Source organism: Pristiophorus japonicus, chromosome 3, assembly GCF_044704955.1.
Source record: "Pristiophorus japonicus isolate sPriJap1 chromosome 3, sPriJap1.hap1, whole genome shotgun sequence".
Classification (NCBI taxonomy): domain Eukaryota; kingdom Metazoa; phylum Chordata; class Chondrichthyes; family Pristiophoridae; genus Pristiophorus; species Pristiophorus japonicus.
Genome location: NC_091979.1, coordinates 270,859,625 through 270,876,675, shown reverse-complemented (window position 1 = coordinate 270,876,675; position 17,051 = coordinate 270,859,625). Strand labels below are relative to the sequence as shown.

The 17,051-nt window shown below is 44.2% G+C and overlaps 1 protein-coding gene across 1 annotated transcript in view; it reads right to left on the bottom strand.

The window, feature by feature from the left end:
- The window catches only part of adam9b (ADAM metallopeptidase domain 9b), a 146,927-nt gene that overhangs the window by 5,626 nt on the left and 124,250 nt on the right, over positions 1 to 17,051 (bottom strand). The window contains exons 19-21 of the mRNA XM_070873997.1: positions 9,418 to 9,523; positions 6,801 to 6,936; positions 4,810 to 4,873 (exon numbers count right to left, since the gene is read on the bottom strand). Of these exons, the coding sequence (XP_070730098.1) occupies positions 4,810 to 4,873; positions 6,801 to 6,936; positions 9,418 to 9,523 (306 nt within the window). The remainder of the gene's footprint in view (positions 1 to 4,809; positions 4,874 to 6,800; positions 6,937 to 9,417; positions 9,524 to 17,051) is intronic.

The following is a 17,051-nucleotide window of genomic DNA, read 5'->3' as shown; positions in this document are numbered from 1 at the left end:
TATTTTGTATCGGACTTCATGGTAGAAGACACTAAAAATATCCCAATAGTGGATAATCAAGGGGCTATAGGGAGAGAGGAACTTAATACAATCACCAATGAAGTAGTACTTGGTAAAATAATGGGACTAAAGGTGGACAAGTCCCCTGGATCTGATGGCTTACATCCTAGGATCTTGAGAGAGGTGGCTGCAGAGATAATGGATGCTTTGGTTGTACTCCACCAAAATTCCCTGGATTCTGGGGCAGTACCAGCGGACTGGAAAATCGCAAATGTAACGCCCCTATTTAAAACAGGAGACAGACAAAAAGCAGGAAACTATAGACCAGTTAGCTTAACATCTGTCGTTGGGAAAATGTTGAAGTTCATTAATAAGGAAGCAATAGCGGGACATTTGGAAAAGCATAATTCAATCAAGCAGAATCAGCATGGTTTTATGAAAGGGAAATCATGTTTGACAAATTTGCTGGAGTTCTTTGAGGATGCAATGAGCAGGGTAGATAAGGGGGAACCAGTGGATGTGGTGTATTTGGATTTCTGGAAGGCATTTGATAAGGTGCCACATAAAAGGTTACTGCACAAGAGAAAAGTTCATGGGGTTGGGGGTAATATATTAGCATGGATAGAGGATTGGCTAACTCACAGAAAACAGAGAGTCGGGATAAATGGTTAATTTTCCAGTTAGCAAACAGTGACTAGTGCGGTGTCGCAGGGATCGGTGCTGGGTCCTCAACCATTTACACTCTATATTAATGATGTGGATGAAGGGACCGAGTGTAATGATCAGGGCTGGGAACTCAACATCCAGGGGTATTCAACATTCAGGAAGGATAGAATAAAAGGAAAAGGAGGTGGGGTAGCATTGCTGGTTAAAGAGGAGATTAATGCAATAGTTAGGAAAGACATTAGCTTGGATGATGTGGAATCTATATGGGTAGAGCTGCAGAACACTAAAGGGCAAAAATCGATAGTGGGAGTTGTGTACAGACCTCCAAACAGTAGTAGTGATGTTGGGGAGGGCATCAAACAGGAAATTAGGAGTGCATGCAATAAAGGTGCAGCAGTTATAATGGGTGACTTTAATATGCACATAGATTGGGCTAGCCAAACTGGAAGCAATATGGTGGAGGAGGATTTCCTGGAGTGCATAAGGGATGGTTTTCTAGACCAATATGTCGAGGAACCAACTAGGGGGGAGGCCATCTTAGACTGGGTGTTGTGTAATGAGAGAGGATTAATTAGCAATCTCATTGTGCGAGGCCCCTTGGGGAAGAGTGACCATAATATGGTGGAATTCTGCATTAGGATGGAGAATGAAACAGTTAATTCAGAGACCATGGTCCAGAACTTAAAGAAGGGTAACTTTGAAGGTATGAGGCATGAATTGACTAAGATAGATTGGCTAATGATACTTAAGGGGTTGACTGTGGATGGGCAATGGCAGACATTTAGAGACCGCATGGATGAATTACAACAATTGTACATTCCTGTCTGGCGTAAAAATAAAAAAGGGAAGGTGGCTCAACCGTGGCTATCAAGGGAAATCAGGGATAGTGTTAAAGCCAAGGAAGTGGCATACAAATTGGCCAGAAATAGCAGCGAACCTGGGGACTGGGAGAAATTTAGAACTGATCAGAGGAGGACAAAGGGTTTGATTAGGGCAGGGAAAATGGAGTACGAGAAGAAGCTTGCAGGGAACATTAAGGCGGATTGCAAAAGTTTCTACAGGTATGTAAAGAGAAAAAGGTTAGTAAAGACAAATGTAGGTCCCCTGCAGTCAGAATCAGGGGAAGTCATAACGGGGAACAAAGAAATGGCAGACCAATTGAACAAGTACTTTGGTTCAGTATTCACTAAGGAGGACACAAACAACCTTCCGGATATAAAAGTGGTCAGAGGGTCTAGTAAGGAGGAGGAACTGAGGGAAATCTTTATTAGTCGGGAAATTGTGTTGGGGAAATTAATGGGATTGAAGGCCGATAAATCCCCAGGGCCTGATGGACTGCATCCCAGAGTACTTAAGGAGGTGGCCTTGGAAATAGCGGATGCATTGACAGTCATTTTCCAACATTCCATTGACTCTGGATCAGTTCCTATCGAGTGGAGGGTAGCCAATGTAACCCCACTTTTTAAAAAAGGAGGGAGAGAGAAAGCAGGGAATTATAGACCGGTCAGCCTGACCTCAGTAGTGGGTAAAATGATGGAATCAATTATTAAGGATGTCATAGCAGCGCATTTGGAAAATGGTGACATGATAGGTCCAAGTCAGCATGGATTTGTGAAAGGGAGATCATGCTTGACAAATCTTCTGGGATTTTTTGAGGATGTTTCCAATAAAGTGGACAAAGGAGTACCCGTTGATGTGGTATATTTGGACTTTCAGAAGGCTTTCGACAAGGAGATTAATGTGCAAAGTTAAAGCACATGGGATTGGGGGTAGTGTGCTGACGTGGATTGAGAACTGGTTGTCAGACAGGAAGCAAAGAGTAGGAGTAAATGGGTACTTTTCGGAATGGCTGGTAGTGACTAGTGGGGTACCGCAGGGTTCTCTGCTGGGGCCCCAGCTGTTTACATTGTACATTAATGATTTAGACGAGGGGATTAAATGTAGTATCTCCAAATTTGCGGATGACACTAAGTTGGGTGGCAGTGTGAGCTGCGAGGAGGATGCTATGAGGCTACAGAGTGACTTGGATAGGTTAGGTGAGTGGGCAAATGCGTGGCAGATGAAGTATAATGTGGATAAATGTGAGGTTATCCACTTTGGTGGTAAAAACAGAGAGACAGACTATTATCTGAATGGTGACAGATTAGGAAAAGGGAAGGTGCAACGAGACCTGGGTGTCATGGTACATCAGTCATTGAAGGTTGGCATGCAGGTACAGCAGGCGGTTAAGAAAGCAAATGGCATGTTGGCCTTCATAGCGAGGGGATTTGAGTACAGGGGCAGGGAGGTGTTGCTACAGTTGTACAGGGCCTTGGTGAGGCCACACCTGGAGTATTGTGTACAGTTTTGGTCTCCTAACTTGAGGAAGGACATTCTTGCTATTGAGGGAGTGCAGCGAAGATTCACCAGACTGATTCCCGGGATGGTGGGACTGACCTATCAAGAAAGACTGGATCAACTGGGCTTGTATTCACTGGAGTTCAGAAGAGTGAGAGGGGACCTCATAGAAACGTTTAAAATTCTGACGGGTTTGGACAGGTTGGATGCAGGAAGAATGTTCCCAATGTTGGGGAAGTCCAGAACCAGGGGTCACAGTCTAAGGATAAGTGGTAAGCCATTTAGGACCGAGATAAGGAGAAACTTCTTCACCCAGAGAGTGGTGAACCTGTGGAATTCTCTACCACAGGAAGTAGTTGAGGCCAATTCACTAAATATATTCAAAAGGGAGTTAGATGAAGTCCTTACTACTCGGGGGATCAAGGGGTATGGCGTGAAAGCAGGAAGGGGGTACTGAAGTTTCATGTTCAGCCATGAACTCATTGAATGGCGGTGCAGGCTAGAAGGGCTGAATGGCCTGCTCCTGCACCTATTTTCTATGTTTCTATGTTTAATGTAGCCAAGTTTGCTGATGATACAAAGATGGGTGGAAAAGCAAATTGTGAGGGGGACACACAAAATCTGCAAAGGGATAGACAGGCTAAGTGAGTGGGCAAAGATTTGGCAGATCAAGTAAAATGTGAGGTTATCCAATTTGGCAGATAAAATAGAAAACAAGTTATAAATTGAATGGAGAAAAATTGCAAAGTGCTGCAGTACAGAGGGATCTGGGGGTCCTTGTGCATGAAACACAAAAAGTTAATATGCAGGTACAGCAAGTAATCAGGAAGGCAAGTGGAATGTTGGTCTTTATTGCAAGGGGGATGGAGTATAAAAGTAGAGAAGTCCTGCTACAACTGTACAGGGTATTGGTGAGGCCACACCTAGAGTACTGCGTACAGTTTTGGTCTCTGTATTTAAGGACGGATATACTTGCATTGGAGTTGAGAGAAGGTTCACTAGGTTGATTCTGGAAATGAGGGGGTTGACCTATGAAGATAGGTTGAGTAGGTTGGTCAGAAGAATGAGAGTTAATCTTATTGAAACATACTGAGATAATGAAACATATGAGATAATATGAGAGGTGATCTTATCGAAACATAATGAGATATATCGGAACATATAAGATAATGAGGGGGCTCGACAAGGTGGATGCAGAGAGGATATTTCCACTCATAGGAGAAACTAAAACTAGGGGACATAGTCTCAGAATAAGGGACCGCCCATTTAAAACTGAAATGAGGAGGAATTTCTTCTCTCAAGAGGGTTGTAAATCTATGGAATTCTCTGCTCCAGAGAGCTGTGGAGGCTGGGTCATTAAATATATTTAAGGCGAGATAGACAGATTTTTGAGCAAGAAGGCAATAAAGGGTTATGGGGAGCGGGCAGGGAAGTGGAGCTAAGTCCATGATCAGATCAGCCATGATCTTATTAAGTGGCGGAGCAAGTTCGAGGGGCCAGGTGGCCTACTCCTGCTCCTATTTCTTATGTTCTTAAGAAAATATTAAAGTGTGCACCTATATCTATGATAACGTTACAAAATATCTGCATGAATTTTGTCCCATTGTCACTCCTGAGCTGATGGATGGGAATTAAGTGGTAGTGGTATCTGAATGAATGTACTCCTCTATATGATAACGTCACAAAATATTTGTATGAATGCACATCCAAATGTATTACAGCCTCATTAAAAAAACTGTTAGCCTGGAATGTTATGGCTTTTAATCCATGGTACAGGAGGGTTGCTGAAATGAGAACGATTCTTACTGGATTATTTCTCTGATTGCCTTGGTTTGAATGAGTGTTCTGTTGATGTTTTCTATTCTGTGCACTGTAAAATAAAACGGTTATTTTCATAAGAAATGCCATGGCTGGAAATGAATAGCTACAGGTCTTGCAATGTCACCAAGGTTAGATAGTTTTCTGATTTCAGGTTTTAATCCTGAGGGAACAATACATATTGTAAATGTTTTGTCTTGTGAGCACAATAATTTTCTTCCCACCCCTGTTTTATGAACAGAGCATTCTTTATTCCTTAAATAGATACAGTAAACCTCATTCACGCAGTCATGACATATTTTGAGGATGTTTCCAGTAGAGTGGACAAGGGAGAACCAGTTGATGTGGTGTATTTGGACTTTCAGAAGGCTTTCGACAAGGTCCCACACAAGAGATTAATGTGCAAAGTTAAAGCACATGGGATTGGGGGTAGTGTGCTGACATGGATTGAGAACTGGTTGGCAGACAGGAAGCAAAGAGTAGAAGTAAATGGGTACTTTTCAGAATGGCAGGCAGTGACTAGTGGGGTACCACAAGGTTCTGTGCTGGGGCCCCAGCTGTTTACATTGTACATTAATGATTTAGACGAGGGGATTAAATGAAGTATCTCCAAATTTGCGGATGACACTAAGTTGGGTGGCAGTGTGAGCTGTGAGAAGGATGCTATGAGGCTGCAGAGTGACTTGGATAGGTTAGGTGAGTGGGCAAATGCATGGCAGATGAAGTATAATGTGGATAAATGTGAGGTTATCCACTTTGGTGGTAAAAACAGAGAGACAGACTATTATCTGAATGGTGATAGATTAGGAAAAGGGGAGGTGCAACGAGACCTGGGTGTCATGGTACATCAGTCATTGAAAGTTGGCATGCAGGTACAGCAGGCGGTTAAGAAAGCAAATGGCATGTTGGCCTTCATAGCGAGGGGATTTGAGTACAGGGGCAGGGAGGTGTTACTACAGTTGTACAGGGCCTTGGTGAAGCCACATCTGGAGTATTGTGTACAGTTTTGATCTCCTAACCTGAGGAAGGACATTCTTGCCATTGAGGGAGTGCAGCGAAGGTTCACCAGACTGATTCCCAGGATGGCGGGACTGACATATCAAGAAAGACTGGATCAACTGGGCTTGTATCCACTGGAGTTCAGAAGAATGAGAGGGAATCTCATAGAAACGTTTAAAATTCTGACGGGTTTAGACAGGTTAGATGCAGGAAGAATGTTCCCAATGTTGGGGAAGTCCAGAACCAGGGGTCACAGTCTAAGGATAAGGGGTAAGCCATTTAGGATCGAGATGAGGAGAAACTTCTTCATCCAGAGAGTGGTGAACCTGTGGAATTCTCTACCACAGAAAGTTGTTGAGGCCAAGTCACTAAATATATTCAAAAAGGAGTTAGATGTAGTCCTTACTACTAGGGGGATCAAGGGGTATGGCGAGAAAGCAGGAATGGGGTACTGAAGTTACATGTTCAGCCATGAACTCATTGAATGGCAGTGCAGGCTCGAAGGGCCGAATGGTCTACTCCTGCACTTATTTTCTATGTTTCTATGTTTCCATTCATAATCTACATGCTCAGGGTAGCCAACACTTAATGTACCATTAGGGAGGGGAATCGTCAGCCCGGGCTCCCACTCCTGATTGCTAGTGCAGATTTGGTCACCTCGTGAGGACAGTATCAGGCTCGGTTTTGATGCCTCAAATAGAAATAGCATGCCAACGTTCGCTGTCCAAGCTCACCCATGAAGAATGGTGAGTGAGGCAGGATACCTGAGGGTAGCCAGTGTCCATGGAATCATATTGCATCATGAGCCACTACCTTCAGGAGAGACGGGGAAAAACTACACAGTAGAATGAAATTAAAATAAAATATCAGCAGATAAAAAAATAAAATGAGCTAAACAAAAAGTAAAATCAATAAGGAAGTAACTATCTTAATAATAAAAACTTGATGAGAAGTTAAAGGTGAAGTCAAATCTCACATACACCGTGTGCGAAGGATCCCTCTTTCTCCAGAGTCGTTTTATTGCATTACGTTTGAAAAAAATGATTAAGCCAATCAAAATCAGCACAGGGACCACCAAAAGGAAAAATACCAGCAAACCATCTCGAAGTGATGTATCTAAAGGAAAAGAAAAGACTTCTCAATTGATTTTCCTACAATAATAAAAAACGATAAGTGATGCAGATAGCTACCAAGATTCAATGGGATCTTACCTTAGATTTATGTTGGTGACAATATTTAAGAATCCAAAAAGTTATTTCTAACCTTTACAGGTTGGAGACATGAGGGCCGAAATTCAGCCTCCCAAAAAGGCCTCTTACCGCCAGAAAGTGGCGGCCAAGTGGCGGAGTCCAGTGGCCGCTGATTTCCAGCCGAATGGCTGCCACTAGCGAAATTCACCTTGGTGGATTTTCCGGCAGTTCCCGCTGCTGCTGACCATACCTAAGTGTATCATCAAAGGACGCACCGCCAATTTCCCACACCTCCAGCCAAATTCAGCTTCAAGAATCCACGATCCGCCGAGCGGTGCCCACGACAGGTTTTTCTGTCGGTGCACCTTATTGTCTGTGTGTGGGACTCGGCTGCGCGGTGGCCGTCAAAGGCGAGGGCCCACTGCCGCGGCCCTCTTGGGTGCCAGACCACTAGCCCAGCCCCTCCCTGGTGGCCCAGTGGACCTAACTAAAATGTTCACAGAGCTCGCAGCGGATTTCCCCTTTAAGTGAAGGGGAGAGACATGGTGGTGCACACGTGTCATGATGTCATCACTGCTCCGCTGATGATTGACAGTGGCGGTGACTCTGTCCCGTCTCCACTTTTGCCCCTCTTGTTGGCAATCTGCTGCTTACTGCCCCCCTTCCGCTCCCATTATGACCGACTTTCGGTCCACTTAAAAAAAAACGACAAAGAGCTGAATTTCGCAAAAGAAGCGACCTCATCCAACACGGCGGTGAAAACTCTTCAAAAATGGGAGGTGCGCCAGGTTTTGGGCGGGCCTGAATTTTGGCCCCATGCTTTTTATGAAGTATAATAGATTGGCAACTAGGCAGCATTTCTAATCAAGTGGCTTTTATACCATAACAGTGAAGCTTGAGTTATTTGTGATCAGAAGAACCCCAAGATAAATTTGCTGCCTTAGGCCCACTGACAGATGTTTGCTTCATAACATCTGGACTGGGAATTTCCTCGGGGCTTTTCCTGCTCCTCCACTGTAACTTCTGTTTAAGTGCGTCAAAGGGATTTCCGCCGAGCCAGATAGTGAGAGAAGCCCCAAGGAAATACCTGGCGATAATCTGTAGTTTGATCCACAGAATATTTTTGTTACTTTTTTACTCTTATATTGAAAATGTGCTAATTAGATGGAGGCCAACATCCCCAGCACCGAAGCACTGACCGCACTCAACCAGTTCCGTTGGGCGGGCCACATCGCCCGCATGCCCGACACGAGACTCCCAAAGCAAGCGCTCTACTCGGAACTCCTACACAGCAAGCGAGCACCAGGTGGGCAGAGGAACCGCTTCAACGACACCCTCAAAGCCTGCTTGATAAAGTGCAACATCCTCACTGGCACCTGGGAATCCCTGGCCCAAGACTTCCCAAAGTGGAGGAAGAGCATCCGGGAGGGCGTTGTGCACCTCGAGTCTCGTCGCCAAGAGCATGCAGAAACCATGCGCAGACAGCAGAAGGAGCGTGCAGCAAATCAGACTCCCCACCCACCCTTTCCTTCAACCACTGTCTGTCCAACCTGTGACAGACTGTATTTCCCGTATTAGACTGTACCGTCACATGAGAACTCACTTTTAGAGTGGAAGCAAGTCTTCCTCGTTTTCGAGGGACTGCCTATGATGATGATAATGATGATGTTTAAGTGCTTCAAAGGGATTTCCGCTGAGCCGCTGCCAGATAGTGGGAGAAGCCCCAAGGAAATACGTGGCGATAATCTGTAGTTTGATCTACAGAATATTTTTGTTACTTTTTAACTCTTATATTGAAAATGTGCTAATTAGATGGATCCCTTTAGATAGGTTTGGGTGGGTTAGTTGGCTAGCTCACTGCCCTTCTCTTGCAGGATTTGGATTCAAATACAGCCTAAAGTGATGGGAATTCTTTGAGATGTTAAATGGTTTTGAGTATGATTAACTAATTCCTAATGGGCATTAAATTGTGAAATCTCACTCAAATGAGTGCGGGAGGTAATGGGGAATGCACACAGACTATGCATTATTAAATTGCTTTGAGAATCATGACTAAACACATCCAACTTCCAATCTATTTTATAATTCTTGGGTCTAAAAATCGGTTCACGCTGGTCTGCCAGACATAAAGGATCTGGCATGCCCTTTACAAAAATCATGAATGATGAAGAAGAATTATTTGGAAAGTTGAACAAAGGATTTTAGCTTCCCATATTAATAAAATAAAATGTAATAGGGAACTAGGCTCAATAATAGAATTTAAATTAATTATAGCCTTAATAGAAACAATCAAAATACAATAATTTTGCTAAATCCATTGGCATATATCATCAGCTATCAGAATGTGTTCACTTTAATCCACAAACATGTGAAAAATACACTTGGTTCACAGCAATTTTTTAAATACCTTTGCGAGTGGATCCACTATCTATGCTCCCTCCAAAGCCACGAGTGTCACAATTAGGTGGTGCCCATCCATCATCACAATGGCAATTCTTGTTATTGTTACAAACCTAATAAGATATAAAGACCCTTTCAATAAAAGATTACAGCAACAGAACTACTAAAGGAAATCTACCTGTCTCCCTTATTGCCTTCATTCTAATATTTTGGTCATGACCCCTAGTTCTAGATACCCTCACGAGGGGAAATATCCTCTCTGCGTCTCCCCTGTGAAGCCCCCACAGAATCTTATATGTTTCAATAAAATCATCTCTCATTCTTCTGAACTCTAATGAGTATAGACCCAACCTTCTCAACCTTTCTTCATAAGACAACCTGTAGGAATAAAAATGTTTATTCATTGATTCTGTGTATGTATAAATGTTAAATGTGTAGATTAACAGAAAGGCCTGTTTGTGTTGAGATAAAATGGAAGCCCACAGATTGCCAGCATGGGCTAAGTTTTGTAAGAAACAAAATGAAAGCCCCCAGAGCTGCACATGGGTTTTGTGTATTGAAAAGCCATTTAAACTATCAGAGATGGCTGAGCCAGACCAGACAGCCATATGTGTGAGGAGAGCCAATAAGGAACTGCCCTGGAGCCAAGATCCAATCTGGAGACTTTGAGGACAATGGCCTCTGTGCCAAACACGAGCTGATCGATTGCAGCCCATTGTATATGCCCATTGCATCTCGAATCATGCAGGGGGCAGAAAAGACGTATACTGCATGCAAGCGCCACCTACTGGTCATCTTCTGTACATCACTTTACTTTTGTTACTGGGTTACAGGCTACAATCCTACACAGCGGGGACACACCTCTGAAACTACTGATGAAACCTGGAGATTCACTAGTTTCCTCACAGCACCTCAGCAAATGGATATTGGAATTTATGGAAAGAGACATTGATACAATTTCCAAACCCACCACCTTGCTGCCACAATTTCTGATCTATGAGGGGGACCCGCATGAATGTCCGTTACCCCTGATTAACTTTGAGACCCAGCCTGTGCAGAAAGAGCCCATACAGGGTGTCCCAGATGTCTACATCGATGGGTCCTCAGATCACATTGAAGGATCGCCTCACACCGGATATGCTGTGGTATTGCCAGAAAGAACCATCCAGTGAAGATGCAACAGACAGTCTTCACAATATGCAGAAATCGCCGCACTTCTAACTGTTGTAAAGGAGACCTCAGATAGACCCGTGAATATTTGTTCCGATAGTGCCTATGCTATAAACACCATGCTCTCCTTGCCCCTATACTACAAAAATGACTATTGTATGATAGACAGTAAGGCCCTGGTCCATGGGCCTTGGTTACGCCTGCTCTAGTCAAGCAGCGATCCCAACCCTGCTTCATAGGAAAGGTAGCAGCCCATAGAAAAGGGGGTCCACATGGTGAGGGAAATTCCAGAGCAGCCAAGGATGCTGCGATTGATGGGGAGATAGAGGATATAGTTGTTGAGCCCTGCAATGCTGTTGGCAGGGCCTCCCCAACAGATCACCTAGATTTAAAATCCCTGCAGCAGCAATACTGGTCATATGCTGTTGTAAACACCTGGCACGATGAAGGCAGACCCCTTCCTCAACCAACAGCCTGGGCTCCCAATACCATAGTAGCCACTGCCCCTGACTCAAATGAGCAGTTGCTGATGTTCAAAAGAAAGCCAAACGCCTGCCCGGTGGTGTGTGTTCCACTAGAGGTGGGTCAGGAACTGCTCTCCCTCTTTCACTCTCACCCCACAGCAGGGTACTATTCGGCCCTGGTAACCTTCTACAAGGTAGCATCCACAGCTTGGTGGCCTTCCATGAGGGAAACAATCGACCAATACATGGCACGATGCCTACCATGCCTGCAACACAATCCTCCCTCATGCACTAACCGAGCCTTGCTTCAAAGCGCACCCCCACCTCAAGGGCCATGGACTCACCTCCAGATAGACTTCATTGGGCCACTTCCACAGGCGCAAGGCAATTTTCAGCATGCCCTAGTGGTGGTGGATCAATTCACTAAATGGATCGAAGCATTCCCCTGCCGCTCCAACACCGCAATCACAGCAGCCAAAACACTACTGAATCATGTGTTTTGTAGGTGGGGTGTACCAGTACAAGTGGACAGCGATCAAGGTTCACACTTTACTGGTAAAATTTTTACCTACCTGCAGGAAATGTTGGGGATAAAATACAAATTACATATTGCTCACCACCCCCAGTCAGAGGGGTCGAAAGGGGGAACAGGACCCTCAAGTTAATGTTAAAAAAATTGTGCCGGACCACCCCACTCAATGGGCTAACATGTGCCAATGTGCTTAATGGCAATGAGGTCCACACCTCATAGAACAGGGGTCTCCCCATATCAGGCCATGATGGGGAGGCTCATGAGAACACTAGGCCAGTTAACACTAACAGGGATGAGTCCCCTGACAATGAAAACATGTCGTTCCAAGTGGCTGGAACAAGTGGTAGATCACACCGATCAGAACAATCCATTTGTGGCCCCAAATTGGGGAAGTCAAAAAGACAAATTAAAAAGTACTTTGACAAGAAAGTACGTCCCTTTGAATACGAGGTGGAAGACTCAATAATGATTCCAAATTATGGGAAAAAGAAGCATACCTTTGAGCCCAGGTGGTGGGGACCGCATAAGATTATAGACTAATTGAACCCCGTGGTTTATTTGATTCAGTTACCGGGGGAAAAGGGTGTTAAGTACAAGAAGTAGTTTCACATTAATCAGTTAAAAACTGCCAAAGAATAAATGTTGCACTGATCTTGTTTCCCACAGACCATGTTACAGATCCTCACGATTGTCAGGACGATACTGGCCAAGACCGAAGTGGAGGGAAGATGGAGAAGCGGGAGCTGCAGCATGACTCACGAACATCATCAATCATCAATGTGCTTCGAGAAGCGATGGTGCACCGAAGAAACGGGAAGGGGCGAGTCTCCGCTGGAGATGTTATCGGACTGTTATTAAATCCCCTACATCTTACGAAGTGGGGACCAAGTCAGGCCACCCACTTTTCTTCCTCTCCCCCTCAATGCTTACGATATATGAGGGGTCAATAAGGATATTTCCCCCTCAAGGTGGGGAATTTGTAAGAATAACAGTGTTTATTAATTGATTCTGTGTATGTATAAATGTTAAAAGTGTAAATTAACGGAAAGGCCTGTTTGTGTTGATTTAAAATGGAAGCCCACAGATTGCCAGCATGGGCTAAGTTTTGTAAGAAACAAAATGAAAGTCCCCAGAGCTACTGCATGGGTTTTGTGTATTGGAAAGCCATTTAAACTAATCAGAGATGGCTGAGCCAGACCAGACGCCACATGTGTGAGGAGAGCCAATAAGGAGCTGCCCTGGAGCCAAGATCCAATCAGGAGGCTTTCTGAGGAAAATGGCCTTGAGGAATATAAAAAACGCAAACCAGGAACTTTTCTCTCCTCTCTTCTGTCTCTTGGACACATGGCACAAGACATCCCTGAAGACCAGCTAAAACAACAAGCCGTGTGTCCAAACCAGCTAGCAAAAGGGATGTAACGTATATCACTCGTTATTATAACCTCATTGTAGCTCTGTTATAACATAATTGACAACTGTTGGTAATGTGCATGTGTGTGTCTTTTTAAGATAACTGATTACTGCTGCTAATGTGCATGTGTGTATGTTTTTAATAAACTCTTCTAAGTGTTTGGAAAGAATCGTCTCACTGTCAAATGTAAGCCCAGAGAGATTCAGAAATCTTACAAACCATTTCTTCTCAGAAATCAATCTTGTGATCCTTCTTTGAACTGCCTCCAATGCAAGTATATCCCTCCTTAAAAAAGGAGACCAAAACTGTACAGTTGTAGCAAGACTTCCCTACTTTTATACTCCATCCCTCTTGCAATAAAGGCCAACGTTACATTTACCTTTCCTAAATACTTGCTGTACCTGCGTGTTAAGATTTTGAGCTTCATGTACAAGGACCCCAGATCCCTTTGTACTGCAGCATTTTATAATCCCTCCCCATTTAAATAATAATTTGCTTTTTTATTTTTCCTAGCAAAGTGGTTAACCTCACATTTTCCTACATTATACTCAATCTGCCAAATTTTTGCCCACTCACTTAGCCTATCTATCTCCTTTGCAGATTCTTTGCGTCCTCCTCATAACTTGCTTTCCCACCTATCTTTGTATCATCAGCAAATCTGGTTACATTGCACTCGGTTCCTTCATCCAAGTTATTAATATAGATTGTAAATATTGGAGGCCCTCGCACTGATCCCTGTGGCACCCCACTAGTTACAGTTAGATGAAGGGATTAAGTGTAATATCTCCAAGTTTGCGGATAACACTAAACTGGGTGGCGGTGTGAGCTGTGAGGAGGACGCTAAGAGGCTGCAGGGTGACTTGGACAGGTTAGGTGAGTGGGAAAATGCATGGCAGATGCAGTATAATGTGGATAAATGTGAGATCCATTTTGGGGGCAAAAACACGAAGGCAGAATATTATCTGAATGGCGGCAGATTAGGAAAAGGGGAGGTGCAATGAGATCTGGGTGTCATGGTTCATCAGTCACTGAAAGTGGGCATGCAGGTACAGCAGATGGTAAAGAAGGCAAATGGTATGTTGGCCTTCATAGCTAGGGGATTTGAGTATAGGAGCAGGGAGGTCTTACTGCAGTTGTACAGGGCCTTATTGAGGCCTCACCTGGAATAGTGTGTTCAGTTTTGGTCTCCTAATCTGAGGAAGGACGTTCTTGCTATTGAGGGAGTGCAGCGAAGGTTCACCAGACTGATTCCCGGGATGGCTGGACTGTCATATGAGGAGAGACTGGATCAACTGGGCCTGTATTCACTGGTGTTTAGAAGGATGAGAGGGGATCTCATAGAAACGTATAAGATTCTGACGGGACTGGACAGGTTAGATGCGTGAAGAATGTTCCCAATGTTGGGGAAGTCCAGAACCAGGGGACATAGTCTTAGGATAAGGGGTAGGCCATTTAGGACTGAGATGAAGAGAAACTTCTTCACTCAGAGAGTTGTTTACCTATGGAATTCCCTGCCACAGAGATGCCAGTTGATGCCAGTTCATTGGATATATTCAAGAGGACGTTAGATATGGCCCTTGTGGCTAAGAAGATCAAGGGGTATGGAGAGAAAGCAGGAAAGGGATACTGAGGGAATGATCAGCCATGATTTTATTGAATGGCGGTGCAGACTCGAAGGGCCAAATGGCCTACTCCTGTACCTATTTTCTATGTTTCTATGCAACCTGAAAATAACCCATTTATCCCGACTCTGTTTTCTGTTACTTAGCCAATCCTCTATCCATACTAATATATTACCCTCAACCCCATGAGCTTTTATCTTGTGCTGTAACCTTTTATGCGGCACCTTATCGAATGGCTTCTGAAAATCCAAATACACTACATCTACTAGTTCCCCTTTATCCACCCTGCTCGTTACATTCTCAAAGAACGCCAGCAAATTTGTCAAACATGATTTCTCTTTCATAAAACCATGCTGACTCTGCTTGTATTCTACTTTTCTAAATGACCTGCTACTACTTCCATAATAATGGACTCCAGCATTTTCCCAATGACAGATGTTAGGCTAACTGGTCTATAGTTTCCTGTTTTCTGTCTCCCTCCTTTCTTAAATAGGGATGTTACATTTGCAGTTTACCAATCCGCTGGAACCTCTCCAGAATCTAGGGAATTTTGGTAGATTATAACCAATACATCCACTATCTCTGTGGCCACTATGTTTAAGACCCAAGGATGCAGGCCATCATGTCCAGGGGACTTGTCTACCTTTAGTCCCATTAGTTTGCCTAGTATTTTTTCTCTAGTGACAGTGATTGTTTTAAGTTCCCCCCCTCCCTATAGCTCCTTGATTATCTATTATCCGGATGCTTTTAGTGTCTTCTACCATGAAGACTGATACAAAATATTTGTTCAAAGTCTCTGCCATTTCCCTGTTTCCCATTATTAATTCCCCAGTCTCATCCTCTAAGGGGACCAATGTTTACTTTAGCTATTCTCTTCTTTTTTATATACATGTAGAAGTTCTTATTGTCTATTTTAATATTTCTTGCCAGTTTACTCTCATAATCTATCTTCTCTCGCTTTATTATATTTTTGATCGTTCTTTGCTGGTTTCTAAAAATTTCCCAATCCTCTGACCTTCCACTAATCTTCACAACATTGTGATCCTTTGTTTTCAATTTGATACATCCTTTACTTCCTTAGTTAGCCACGGATGGTTCATCATTCTCTTAGAGTCTTTCTCTCTCACTGGAATATATCTTTGCTGAGACATGAAATCTTCTTAAATGTCTGCCACTGCTTATCTACCGTCTTACCCTTTAATCTGTTTTCCCAGTCCACTTAGCCAATTCTACCTTCATATCTTTATAATTGTCTTTATTTAAGTTCAGGACACTAGTTTGAGACTCAGCGTTCTCACCTTCAAACTGTATTTGAAATTCTACCATATTATGATTACTCTTTCCAAGAGGATCCTTTACTATGAGATTATTAATTAATCCGGTCCCATTACACATTACCAGATCTAAAATAGTCTGCTCCCTGGTTGGTTCCACAATGAATTGTTATAAGAAGCCATCCCGAATACACTGTGTAAACTCGTCTCAAGGCTACCTTTGCCGATTTGATTTGTCCAATCAATATGAAGATTAAAATCGCCCATGATTATTGCTGTACCTTTCTTATAAACCTCCATTATTTCTTGATTTATACTCTGTCCTACAGAGGGGGCTTATAGATTACTCCCAGCAGTGACTTATTTCCCTTATTATTTGTTATCTCCACTGAAACTGATTCTACAGGCCCAAGTTTCCACAGGATAAAAAACAGGCGCCCCTCCGAGTTGGATGCCCGTTTTTCGCGCCTAAAACGGCGCCAGAAAAAAAACGCGCTATTCTCGAGCGCTTTGCAGTTCCTTGTCTGTTTGGCGCGGCGCCCAGGGGGGCGGGGCCTACACTCGCGCCGATTTTGTAAGTGGGAGGGGGCGGGTACTATTTAAATTAGTTTTTTTCCTGCCGGCAACGCTGCGCGTGCGCGTTGGAGCGTTCGCACATGCTCAGTGTGAAAAAACATTGGCACTCGGCCATTTTTGTAGTTCTTTGTAGCTGTTTAATTTTTGAACATTTTTTAATAAAACCACATTGCCATCAGCATATCAGCACTGAGGCTTCCCTTCTTTCTGTCTCCTTCCCCTCCCTCCCCTCCGCGGCAACAAGCCGCTGTCTCCTTCCCCTCCCTCCCCTCCGCGGCAACAAGCCGCTGTCTCCTTCCCCTCCCTCCCCTGCGCGGCAACAAGCCGCTGTCTCCTTCCCCTCCCTCCCCTCCCTCCACGGCAACAAGCCACTGTCTCCTTCCCCTCCCTCCCCTGCGCGGCAACAAGCCGCTGTCTCCTTCCCCTCCTTCCCCTCCCTCCACGGCAACAAGCCGCTGTCTCCTTCCCCTCCCTCCCCTCCCTCCACGGCAACAAGCCGCTGTCTCCGTCCCCTCCCTCCCCTCCCTCCACGGCAACAAGCCGCTGTCTCCTTCCCCTCCCTCCCCTCCCTCCACGGCAACAAGCCGCTGTC